This window comes from Microtus pennsylvanicus, chromosome 8, assembly GCF_037038515.1.
Source record: "Microtus pennsylvanicus isolate mMicPen1 chromosome 8, mMicPen1.hap1, whole genome shotgun sequence".
Lineage (NCBI taxonomy): Eukaryota > Metazoa > Chordata > Mammalia > Rodentia > Cricetidae > Microtus > Microtus pennsylvanicus.
In genome coordinates this window covers 19,047,904-19,061,628 of record NC_134586.1, presented here as the reverse complement: position 1 = coordinate 19,061,628, position 13,725 = coordinate 19,047,904, and the positions used below count along the sequence as shown (strand labels likewise).

The 13,725-nt window shown below is 38.1% G+C and overlaps 1 protein-coding gene across 1 annotated transcript; it reads right to left on the bottom strand.

Annotated features, from left to right (window-relative positions):
- Positions 1 to 1,231: 1,231 nt before the first annotated feature.
- On the bottom strand, positions 1,232 to 1,995 carry LOC142855941 (large ribosomal subunit protein uL16). Its single transcript, XM_075982610.1, has one exon. The coding sequence runs from the start codon at positions 1,939 to 1,941 to the stop codon at positions 1,297 to 1,299; it is 645 nt and encodes a 214-aa protein (XP_075838725.1). The 5' UTR covers positions 1,942 to 1,995; the 3' UTR covers positions 1,232 to 1,296.
- Between the last annotated feature and the right edge of the window lie 11,730 nt (positions 1,996 to 13,725).

The following is a 13,725-nucleotide window of genomic DNA, read 5'->3' as shown; positions in this document are numbered from 1 at the left end:
GCACAGTGGTTTCTTGGTCATCCAGGCCCACATAATCTCACAGAAACTATAATAATTGCAGCACTGCTTGGCCTATTAGTTCAGGGTTCTTATTAGCTAACACTTACATCTTAAATTAGCCCAGTTATATTAATCTGTATAACACCACAAGGTTGTGGTCTACTGGCAGGTTTCTGGTGTCTCTCTGACTCCACCTACTATATCTTTATATCTCGTCAAGCCTGGCTATATTCTGCCTTGTCATGGGCCAAAGAATGCTCTTTATTAACCAATGGTAATAAAGCATATTCATAGCATACAGAGGGGAATCCCACATTATAAGAAGAACTCAAAACTAAACTGAGTGGATTTTTGTTAAAGACACAGCAGTTAGGGCAGCCATGCACTATGTACATGTAGACTGTGGGATCCAAAGGAAGCCAACATAGCTGCAAGGAAGCCACACTCAGGGTTGGCAGCAAGCCACAGAGACCGTGGGAGCCACAGGAAGCTATAGGGGCACAGAAAGCTGTGTTGGTTCCATGTAGGATGGCAGCAAGTCACATAAGAGGAAGCTAATCTGGGGTAAATGGAGTCAGGAGCACTAGTTTTTCTTTAGAAATCAGGTGACTAACTTTGTGTCTAGTTCTGGCCTGTGCTGGTGGCTAAAAAGGCTCAGGCAAATAGATTTTTTGTGAATTTGTGCCCCAAGCATTGGGCACCAAATGTACCACAATTAATAAAAACCCGGAGACAGATATTGGGATTCAGCCTGAAGGTCAGAAAACAAAACAGCCAGGCACTGCCTCTTACCTCGGCTTCAGTCTGAAATGGCAATCCTCCCTACAGAATCCTGAGAATGAGATTGAGCCTGAAATTTGTCTCCTCTCATTTTATATACCTCTGTACTTCTGGGATTAAATGCATGTACCACTAGTACTCAGTTTCTATGGCAAACTAGTGTGGCTACTTGGAGCCTGGTCTGTATGAATGATCAGTAAGGCAGTTTTATTCTCTGATATTCAGGTGAGATTTATTTATTAAAACACAAAATAAATAGCACTACAACAGTCACATGTATAGTCTACCAAAAATGTACCTATATTCATGACTCAAGAACAAATACACATATGCCCTACTATATATCACACACACATGCACTCATGCACACAGATACACACACACAGCATTTGTTTTATTAAATCACTAAATTTGATTTAGTTGTTGGGAACAGTTTTTTTTTTTTTAAGCAGACTGGATGTGAGATTTATTACTGAACATGATTTGGTAGGGTACAGGAGAGCACCATGAAAGCCCTCAGGAGTGTAGGGCTCGCCACTTGTCCAGGGGACCACGATTAGGAATATATTTGACCCCACAGCCATCAGGAATGAGTCGCTTCTCAGCAACCATGTCTTCAAATTCATCTGCATTAAACTTAGTAAAGCCCCATTTCTTTGAGATGTGGATCTTCTGGCGGCCAGGGAATTTGAACTTGGCTCTACGAAGAGCCTCAATCACATGTTCCTTATTCTGCAGCTTAGTGCGGATGGACATGATGACCTGGCCAATGTGAACCCTGGCCACTGTGCCCTGGGGCTTCCCAAAGGCACCACGCATGCCTGTCTGGAGCCTGTCAGCCCCAGCACAGGACAACATCTTGTTGATTCGGATGACATGAAAGGGGTGAAGCCTCACTCGAATATGAAAGCCATCCTTGCCACAACTCTTTACCATGTATTTGTTCGCACAAATACGGGCAGCCTCCAGAGCTTCGGAAGAGAGTTGTTCATATTCATCTGACACCATGTGGCCACAAAGCGGGAATTCATCAACTTTTGCCTTCTTCCGTCCCAAGTCAAAGATGCGGATTTTAGCATCAGGGACACCTCGGCAGAAGCGAGACTTTGGGTACGGCTTGTTCTTACAATACCGGTAACACCGGGCGGGGCGGCGACCCATGATGACAATAGGACCGTCGGTAGCAGACAACTCAGTCACCGCGCCGGAGGAAAAGAGGAGTTGGGAACAGTTTTAACCAGACTATTTGCTATCAAAATATTTACCTAATTATGCATGAACATGCAATGCTTTTCACCTTGGTCAAAAAGGGAATACCTTCCCTGGTAGTCTACAAAAAATATTTCTATGATTGACACTCAGAATTTAGCCTGTGATTCCAAAGCATAAACCTCCAAGTCCGTGACTGGTACAAAAGTCAAGGCAGTGGTTGATCTACCAAAATGTTGGGATTGATCAGAAACTGATGGCCATAACTGGTCCAAAGGACTTTCCTCAAACTACTTAGGAAGGGTGCTCTGCCTCAGCGGCTCTGTTGGACGCTCTCCTGTGCTGCTTCCACTGGTGTTGCAACATCAGTCCTTAAAACTTATTTCCCTGCAGGGGCCTTTACTTGCTTTCTCTAAGATGCTCAGGTTGAGCTGGAAACACTAGGGAAGTGGCATCAGGGACAGCTGAAAGCAGAGGCAACTTCACAGGCAAGAAAAAAAAAAAAACAGAGGCAAGGACCAATGACTGTAGTCAGGCCATGCTGTTAAAAGAGAAAGGCAGATGCTTCTTGGCAGCTGAAGAAGAAGCAGTTGATCAGTTTTCTAACATACAGGGCAGGAGGGAGACAAGAAGAAGTAAAAAGAAGACAAAGTGAGTAGAGGTTGAGGCTGAAGAAAGATACAGAACTGTAATGAAAGAAAGAAGACACACTACAGGTCTTTGTTGTGGGAAGGGTGCCAGAAAGCTATTTATTCTTTATGAACAAGGACCTGAGACCTGGGGATGAGAACTGTAACACATGTTTCTGCTAAGGGTTAAGGAAGTGTTCAGAGTCCTGAGGACCAAACCTTTATGGGCTGAAAGTCACGATCAAAGAGGACTGCACAAGGATTGAACACTTGAGGGTTCCAGTTGCTGCTAATTACCAGACAGTTGCTGTGGCTCACTTCTGCAAAAAGAAATGGAAAACCTTGCCATATATCAAGGTGGAGATAACAATCCTCAGCCATCTGGTTTTTGACATTTCAACACAAAATGCACACATGTAATTACACTAATAATTTGTTTGGGGACTTTGCATAGACATGGTTCTGACATTTTTTTTTTTTTACCACAAACCACATCAGTATCTGGGAAAAACAAATCTGAAAGTTGATGAAGAATTTTTATTATAATAAACTTTTTAGAATAAGTGAACTACACTCAGATGGAAACTCTTCATACTCCAATAACTTACAGATAGTTTCCATAAAAGAATACACATAGCAGTCTGGATTAAGATAATAAAGCACAATTATGGAGATGATAAATGAGCAAAGGGGTAATAAAAAATGGTTAGCAAAGGCATGAAACATAACAAAGACTAAAGAAAGCAGGATTCCATTAGAAATGAGTATGAAGTTGATTCTGCAGTGAAGTTAATAGTAAGTGCAATTATTGAAAAGATAAGGTCTTGTGAGTATAATGTTGGTATTCCTGAAGAAGAGACAGCAAGAAAAGAAGCTGAGCTTTAATACAGAAAACTTTCTGAAAATGACAGATAAGTTTGAGCAATCCATTGATCTCTACAGTGTGATAAAAAAATCTTCATTTTCCCGTTAGATCAGCCCCACAGTCTCAGTGGGTGGGTGCACCCCTCGTGGTCCTGACTTCCTTGCTCTTGTTCTCCCTCCTTCTGCTCCTCATTTGGACCTTGGGAGCTCAGTCCAGTGCTCCAATGTGGGTCTCTTTCTCTATCTCCATCCAGCGCCATTTCAGGTTCTCTCTCCTCAGTTGCCCAAGGACCTAGCTGAAGACATCTCTCTGGATTCCTGGGAACCCCTCTAGAGTCAAGACTCTTGCCAACCCTAAAATGGCTCCCTTAATTAAGATATATACTTCCCTGCTCCCATATTCACCCTTCGTTTATTCCAACCATCCCATTCCCCCAAGCTCTCCCCATCCTCCCCTTCGTATATTTTGATAATCAGCCGTCTGTCTGATGTGGAGTTGATAAAGATCTTTTCCCATTCTGTAGGCTGCCGTTTTGTCTTGTAGACCATGTCCTTTGCTTTACAGAAGCTTTTCAGTTTCAGGAGGTCTCATTTATTAATTGTTTCTCTCAGTGTCTGTGCTACTGGGGTTATATTTTGCAACCAGTCTCCTGTGCCAATGTATTCAAGTATACTTTTTCTTCTCTCTGCTATGAGGTTCAGTGTGTTTGGTTTTATGTTGAGGTCTTTGATTCATTTGGACTTCAGTTTTGTGCATGGTGATAGATATGGATCTATTTTCATTCTTTTACATATTGATATCCAGTTATGCCAGCACCATTTGTTGAATATGCTTTTTTACCATTTTATATTCAAAATATAAAATCAAAAATCAAAATAAAAAATCGGGAATTTGTAGGTGTGTAGATTGATATCTGGGTCTTTGATTTGGTACCATTAGTTCTCCTGTCTGTTTTATGCCAATACCAGGCTGATTTTAGTACTATAGCTCTGTAGTAGAGTTTGAAGTAAGGGATGATGATGCCTCTGAAAGTTTCTTTATTGTACAGAATTGTTTTGGCTATCCTGGGTTTTTGCTTTTCTATATGAAGTTGAGTATTGTTCTTTCAAGGTCTGTGAAGAATTGTGTTGGAATTTTGATGAAGATTGCACTGAATCTATAGATTGGTTTTGGTAAGATTGTCATTTTTACTATATTAAAATTACCTATCCAAGAACATGGAAGATCTTTTTCTGGTGTTTACTTCAAATCCTTTCTTCAAAGATTAAAAGTTCTTGTCATACACGTCTTCCACTTGTTTGGTTAAAATTACTCCAAGATATTTTATGTTATTTGTGGTTATTGTGAAGGGCAATGTTTTTCTGATTTCTTTTTCAGCCCATTTATCATCTGTGTAAAGGAGGGCTCAATAAAAACAATAAAGAAAAATAAAAAAAATAGCTTTCATTCAGCTCTTCTCCCCCCCCCGCTAACCTCTCTTGCTCACTCCCTTTTTTTTTCTAATTTCCCTCCTTCATTCTTCCTGCCACATTAATAACCTAACCAATTTTATGTTTCCTTATCTTGATATATTTTCTTTAATGTAATGATAATTTCAGTTGTGTTTTATCTTTCTTAGTTGTACTCTATTTAAAGTATATTATCAAGAACAACATTTATAGCCCTGGTGGAAAACCTAATAGTTTCTGTCATTGTGTAGAATGCCTACTCCTGAGATTGTTTTAACTCTACATTCGTTGATAAGAAAAAATATAGCTCTGCCCTAAAAGAGATGAGAGATAGTTCATTCTAGAGCCAAGCATGAATGTCCATGGCCAGATAAAACAGATTCAAGTTACCCCAAATTCCCACGATCCAATACAGTGACAGTTTCATGAAGTTCTTTTAGTAATAAAACGAAAAATGCCATGAATAAAGACACTTTGCAAATATGGTGTAAACATCTTATGGGCAGGTTAAGGCAACATTCGGAGAAGTGTATGCTGAAGGTCTCAATGATACCTGATGGAATTCTTCACATTTCAGCTGATGGAAGCTATGAGTATGTTAACACTTTCCAAATATGTCTCACCAATCAGTTACAAGTAAGTTAGGTCAGATACAGAGGTGGGCAGTGACTGGATATTATTTTAAAAATAAATTGTATCTGGGTTCTGAACCTGCAATATGCCCGCCTCTCCACAAACACCGAAATGCTAGTCAGGTAATCAGAGTTGGTAGAAGACTCAAAGTGGGGTGCAATTTTCATTGCATAGTATTCAATAAGTTCTTCATAGGAAGTAATGACCACTAATACATACCTGAGACTTGGATAGGTATAACAACATGGGTTATTCACTGTCTCCTCAGAGAGGACACACATTAGACTTTTATTTGTAGCCATTGGCGTGACTGTGGCAGACTCTGAATCATGTCTGATGTTTCTACTGATCTCAACTCACTTCTCCTTATACAGAAAATGAAGATTTTTTATTATTTTTAAGGTATTTATTAATAATAAGCATAATAAAAAAGGAACCACTGCAAACATTAACTCTGATTCTTTTCTTAATCCATAACAATAGTGTATTTGGTATATTTTCTTATATAGAAAATGAAATGTCTAGTTAATCATGCCTGAAAATATATATTATTGTAAAATACTGCCTTCAATTTCTATATCAAAAAATAATGTCTTAGGACTATGACTATCATTCTTTTTTTATTAAAAATTTCCCCCTCCTCCCTGCCTCCCTTTTCCCTCCCCCTCCCCCCACTCCTCACCCCCCACTCCCCCCAATTCTCTCCAGTCCAAAGAGCAGTCAGGGTTTCCTGCCCTGAGGGAAGTCCAAGGTCCTCCCCCCTCCATCCAGGTCTAGGAAGGTGAGCATCCAAACAGGCTAGGCTCCCACAAAGCCAGTACATGCAGTGGGATCAAAGCCCAGTGCCATTGTCCTTGGCTTCTCAGCAGCCCTCATTGTCTGCCATGTTCAACGATCTGGTTTTGTTGTCTTATTGCTTTAACTAGAGCCTCAAACACTCTATTAAATAGATATGGAGAGGTTGAATAATGTTGTCTTGTTCCTAATTTCAGTGGGATCACTTTGAGTTTCTTTCCATTTAGCTTGATGTTGGCTTTTAGTTTGCTGTATATTGCCATTATTATATTTTGGTATGTTCTTGTATCCCTGCTCTCTCCAAGACCTTTATCAGGAATGGATGTTGTACATTGTTGAAGTCTTTTCAACATCTAATGAGATGATCATGTTGGTTTTTTTTTCAGTTTGCTTATATGGTGGATTATATTGACAGACTCCTTCATGTTGAACCATCTCTCTCTCTCTCTCTCTCTCTCTCTCTCTCTCTCTCTCTCTCTCTCTCTCTCTCTCTCTCTCTCTCTCTGTGATGAAGCTAACTTGATCATGGTGGTTGATTTTTCTGATGTATTCTTATATCAGTTTATCAGTATCTTTTGAGTATTTTTGTATCAATGTTTATGAGTGAGATTGATCTGTAGTTCTCTTTCTTAGTAATGTCTTACATTAACCCATTTCTATTATTTTATGTATCACCACAAGGGTATGGCTTACTGGGTAAAGTTTTGACTGGTGGCTGGTGTCTTTATCCTTCAGTAGTTACATTGCATCTATCTGACTCCACCTTCTTTTATCCTTTATCTCTGCTTGGAATTTTTGCCTTGTTCTATTTTCTTCTGTCATAGGCCAAATCAATTTCTTTATTCATTAACCAATAAAAGCAACACATACACCGAAGGACTTCCCACACCATTTTTTCCCCCAAATAATAAGGAAGATTTTAACCTTAACATAGTAAAATTACATATACAAAGCAGTTATCAAGCAAGAATTATAGTTACATTTAGTCCATTTAATTTGACAAATTAAGGAAAGTACTTTATCACTTGTCCTATCTTTGTGAGTCTAAAGTTTTATATTTAATTTATCTTTGATCATAATTAAGGAAAACTATAACTATTTGTCTTTAACTCTTTAAAGAGCCTAGAAGGATATAATATTACCCAAGTGAACAGAAAGTGCATTGTAAGCAACTTCCAAAACTCTAGAGTTGACAAAGACATCTCACTGTCTGGACAGTCATGCAAAGTTTATCTGTAACATTGGGGCATTTATCTTTAGCCTAGAGGCCCTTAGTATTTGGCAGACTATTCCATAAAGTAGGAAAGATGGAAAACTGTTTTGCCTCTATTGACCGTTTGTTAGTTACTTTTTATCTGTATCCAGCAGAATGTCTGGCAGAATCTTTCATGAAGCAGAAAACATGATGAACTGTCTCACCTTCTTTAGGCAACTTCAGCAGTCTTTTTTCTGTGGGTCTGGCATGTCCAATTTACATAGCATACATTCAAGCAGTCTAGGCAAGAGCAGTTTCTTGCCCAAATTGCTGACAAACACCATAGGTATCCTCTTTGATGTTCATTAACCTCTTGAAGTAGATTGGTGCTGCCAGGAGCACATGTGTCTCATTGACGTGAAAAGTCCTAAGTTTTTAGAACATTTTAAATGTCAAATTTTTCTAATCTTTTAAAAAATTGAAGAATACATACACATCTGAAATATATCTCTATACATCTAGACAACCTAACTATCATGACTACAAGTTTGATGAAGATTATCTATTAACCCATCTTTGTTAATTATTCACTACATTTTAAACGGGCTATAGAAACACAATACTTTAATCAAGAGCAGAAATGTGCACACAACAAAATTGCCCTTAAATTTGTATCAATAATCCAAGATCCATACCAATTCAAAGTATGCATCTCAATAGCATATTTCCCTTTAAATGTAAACAAACATTTATAAGCAATATTTGGGAATTTGGGCATAGTTTTTTTTAAACTGCTTCCTGCTTTTTGTTGGACAAAGTATTTTTGGCATGTACAGAGACATTTTGGGTGGTCCTGGTGTCCATCAAACCACATTAGTCAGGAAGGAATCCACAGAAACTTCTTTCTTTTCTTTTCTTTCTTTCTTTTTGTTTATTTTTTTCAGACAGGGTTTTTCTGTAGCTTTGGAGCCTGTCATGGAACTAGATCTTGTACACAAGGCAGGCCTCAAACTCACAGAGATCAGCCTGCCTATGCCTCCCTATACCCAAATTTTGAAGTCAAGATACCTTCAAAATATATATGTTGGTTTACCTTAGCAGCCCTGTAATCAAATATCTCTCTGAAGTCTAAAAGATTAAAGACACAATAATTTGCATAATCCAGACTCTTTGTGTGTATTTCATCTTCATGTGGATTTTTATTATTTATTTTTTTATTTCTTTAAACTATAATTGTCTGTACTCTGACTCTTTAAAGAGTTTGTTTTATTTTTTTAATAACTATTTCTTATCTCTCCCATCTCTCTCTCTCTATATATATATCCATTTAGAGATTTTTTTCATCTAAATCTGTCTTTATTGTATAGCTGTAATCATTTTTGACCAGGAGCACCTTTTTTCTTTAAATGCTAAACTGGCATATCTAAGATTAAGACTGCTTTGCTTTCTGTCTCTTGTTCTGGAAAGAGTCCTGGAGAATTACTTAGTCTTCATGGACACGGGTGTCAGACCTGGGGCTGAGAGCTATAACAGTTGCAAAGATAGGGAAGTATGATAAGGAGATGTCAGGGTGTTGGTGACATTGATGTTGGATTTGAGGCTAAGCACTCAACAATTTTTTATCCTCAGTACTTGGACCATCTATGAGTCTCCACATGGACCAACACCCATTCCCTAAAGATAATTGTCTGACCAAAGCTGAGAAGTGCCTCTTCCACATAGATAAAGGTAAATCCTTAGAAGGCAGCTTATCTGCATGTCTATTTGACAAAACATCAGTAATATATTCTTTCATAGAGTCCTTGTCACCTCTAATTATTATACCATGAGATGCAATTTCAAGATTACTTTTGGAGGGAACAGAATAGAGACCCCAAATTCAATATATATGGTCATTATATCAAGAAGTGGGGCTATAGGTACCATGACAATCTATTCTTTTTCTTTCTTGGTATCCTTTCTTCACTTCTTTATTTCATATCTTCTTTCCCCTCTTTTTTCCTTTTCTTGAGGACTCACCACAGTTATCCACAGTGGTGGTACAATTTTTCTTTTCCCCACGTCAATAAATAATGATTTCAATTTCCCAAGAGTTAAAATTTCTTCATTTTCTTAGTGGGGAAGATGATTTTTTTGCATAGCAGCCAAAAGGTATGAGGTATTGTCACACTGATTTCTCCTCAACTTCTGTTATGTCCCATTCTTAAGGTTAGTCTGGATATGCCAGTAACATATTTTGCTTTGGAATGTGCCTTTTGAGTTTTCTAGATGAACAGACATAAAGTTCCTTTAGCATGTTTTTGAGATGAAGAAACTGGAAAATGTGATAAAGTTGTAAATGGAGACTCCTCATCCACTTCCTGAATGATCAGACTGGAACAATCAAACAAAAACCTTATTAATTATAACATTGCTTGGTCAATGACTCAGACATATTTCTAGCTAGGTCTTATATCTTAAATTAACCAATTTCTATTAGTCTCTCTATCATCATCCAGCTGTGGCTTACCAGTAATGCTCTGGCATCCTTTTTATTCAGTCACTACATGGCATCTGCCTGACTCTGCACTGTTTCTCCCTGCATTTAGTTTAGTCATCCTGACTAGCTCTATTCTGCACTGCCATAGGCCAAAGAATTTTCTTTATTAACTAATAGTTATAAAACATATTCATAGCATACAGAAGGGAATCCCACATTGTCTCCCCTTTTCTGTCTAAATAAAAATAAATGTTTTAACTCTAACAGAGTAAAATTACATTTAACAAACCAGTATCCAGCAAGAATTCAGCTACAATATTTATATCTACTTTATGTTTTGTCACAAATAAGTAAAACTATATCTATAGCTATCTAGTCTTCAACTCCATCAAAGAACCCAGAAAGATATAAGGTTATCTAAGTAAACAGGAAATGCATTGTAAGCAACTTCCAAAGTTCTAGAAATGACAGAGACTTCTCACTGCCTGGACAGTAACCTAAAGTTTATTTTTAACATTGGGCATCTATTTTCAGCATTTAGGCCCATAATATCTGGTAGACTTTTCCATGAAGTAGAAATTTGAAGGACTCTTTCATCTATATCAACACTTTATCAGTCACTTTCTTCTGTGTCCTGCAGAATGTCTGGAAGACTCTTTCATGAAGCAGGTACCTTGTAGGACTGTCTCACCTTTTTTAGGCAAGTTAAGCAGTTAGTGTGTGGGTCCAGAATGTCCAGTTAATACAGCATACCATAAACAGCACAAGAAAGAGCAGTTTCTTGCCCAAATGGCTAGCCTTTTCATAATGATGGCAAATATCATAACAAGTTTCTTCAATGCACACAAACCTCTGTGAAGTAATTGGGGCGACCAGAAGCAGACATATCTTACTGTAAAGAAAGTCCAAGTTCTTAAAACATTTTAAATGCCATATTCTGTAGGCCTTTGAATTGTTAAAGATTATCAATCTAACTGAAATGTATTTCTGTATAACTAAAAGTTTGATTTCTATAAATGACAATTTATTAAGCTGTAATTTTTAATTATACATTATATTTTAAAATTGGCTTTATAAACATAATACCTTAAACAAGATTAGAAATACACATGTAACAAAATTGATCTTAACTTTGTATTAATAAACCAAAACTATACAAAGGTAAAGTATACCTATATCATATTCACTTTTTTTCTTTTAGAAAGAGATAACTAGGTCTGAGAAATATCTCAGCAGTTAAGAGCACTGGTTGCTTTTCCAGAGGTCTGAAGTTCATTTCCCAGCATCCATATGGTTGCTCACAACCACCTATAATAGGATTTGATGCCCTCTTTTGGCCTGCAGAGTACTTGTGTATAAAATATAAATAAATAAACTTAAATATTTTTTAAAAAGAAAGAGATAATTGTATCCATTAACCATTTATACCCAACCCCTTTTAAATAAAAGCAAACATTGATAATAATTTGGAAATTTGGGCACAGTTTTCTCAAAACTGCTTCTTGTAGTTTCTTGGTTAAAGTATGTTTAGGGTTTATACAAACCTTTTGGGGGATCTTGTTCCATAAAACCACATTAGCTTGGAAGGAATCCACAGATTCTCATTCTCTGTAACGATAAAAGCAGAATCTCTTTTCCAAAGTAACGTATGTTTAGACTCTATTTTTTTGCCTGATTCTTTGTTTTTTTAATTTATTTATTTATTAAAGATTTCTACCTCCTCCCCCTCACCACCTCCCATTTCCTCTCCCTCCCCCGATCAAGACCCCCTCCCTTATTAGCTCGAAGAGCAATCAGAGTACCCTGACATGTGGGAAGTCTAAGGACCACCCACCTCCATCCAGGTCTAGTAAGGTGAGCATCCAAACTGCCTAGGCTCCCCCAAAGCCAGTACGTGTAGTAGTTTCAAAAACCCATTGCCATTGTTCTTGAGTTCTCAGTAGTCCTCATTGTCGGCTATGCTCAGCAAGTCCAGTTTTATCCCATGCTTTTTCAGACCCAGGCTAGCTGGCCTTAGTGGGTTCCCGATAGAACATCCCCATTGTCTCAGTGTGTGGGTGCACCCCTCGCGGTCCTGAGTTCCTTGCTCGTGCTTTCTCTCCTTCTGCTCCTGATTTGGACCTTGGGGTTTCAGTCTGGTTCTCCAATGTGGGACTCTGTCTCTGTCTCCTTTCATCACCTGATGAAGGTTAATATTCAGGAGGATGCCTATATGTTGAACACAGGATATTTAAGGGCGATGGTGGTGCACGCCTTAAATCCCAGCACTAGGGAGGCAGAGGCAGGCAGATCTCTGTGAGTTCGAGAGCAGCCTTGTCTACAGGAGCCTAGAATATGTTTGGCCTGGAGGGATGGCTCAGCCGTTAAAGGCTAGGCTCACAACCAAAAATATAGACTCTAACTTTGAAGTCAAGATACTTTTAAAATATATATGTTGGTTTAGCTTAGTAACCCCAGAATCAAATGTCTCACTGCAGTCAAGAAATTCAAAGAAAACACAATAATATATATAATTAGACTCTTCCTGTGTTTTTATCTTTACATGGCTTTTTTACTCTCTTATTTTTAATATTTTTTCTTTATTACTTTAATCTATGTCTGTTTTCACTCTTTTATATCACTTTTACTATTTCTTTAAAGACTTTGTCTTATTATTTAAAACTATTTACTTCTCTTTATAACTGTCTATACTCTTTTTTTTGCTCTCCAAGTGTACATACATTTTAAAAAATATATTGTGTCTCATTTAGCAGTCTTTTATGTCTGAATATGTCCTATTGTGTATCTGAAATGCTTTTCTGACCAGGAGCAGTTTTTTAAATGATAAGAAGTGTGATCACAGCTACCCTGGATGCTCTGCCTCTCTAGAACTTATAAATATAGTGGAAGTACGTCTATTGCCAACTGTGGGACTGCTAGGTAGGAGCCATGCTCATCCCCTCAAATTTGGGAAGCACTGCACAGCAATACACTTTTTTTTGTCTTCATAAAAGCTATATCAGCCATGCAGTACATTGTGTAGCCTGGAAGTATCTCCATGTATGGCAGCAGGAGACTGCTATGTTCTCTTACCTATGCATGCCTAGGAGAACTAATCTTGCTGCTTGCCAAGGTGGGAAGTCTGAGCCATGTGGCTGTCCTCTCAATTAATTTCTTCCTGACCTGGAGGAAGTGTACAAGCACCTGAATCAAAATGGTGGCTTACCATATGGGTTAGCTCCAAACACTTGGGTGCCATTATGTAAACTGCACATTTATTTCCCAACTGTTCAGACTTGAATAATCATATAGAAACTAAATTAATTACAACACTGGCTCAGCTGGCTAGGAATATGCCAATGACTCAGGCATACTTCTAGCTAGCTTTAATGCATTTCTATTAGTCTGTGTACCACATGAGGCTATGTCTTACTGGCAAGGTTCTGGAGTCATCATTCAGCAGCTACATGGTGTGTTCCTGACTCCCATGTTTTTTCTCCCTGCATTCAGTTTAGGGAGTCCCATCTAGCTCCATTCTTATTGCCATAGGTCAAAGCAGCTCCTTTATTAATCAATGGTTATAAAACATATTCACAGCATAATGAGGAGAATCCCAAGTCACAAGATCTCAGGGCTTTGGAAACCGACTGTTTTTGACCTTGAACTCCATTATTTCATCATGTATTCCTTCTCATCTTAATGAGGAAGCAAAT

Coding starts and splice junctions, on each gene's coding strand:
- LOC142855941 (XM_075982610.1), bottom strand. CDS start 1,941: ATGGGTCGCCGCCCCGCCCGGTGTTACCGGTATTGTAAGAACAAGCCG.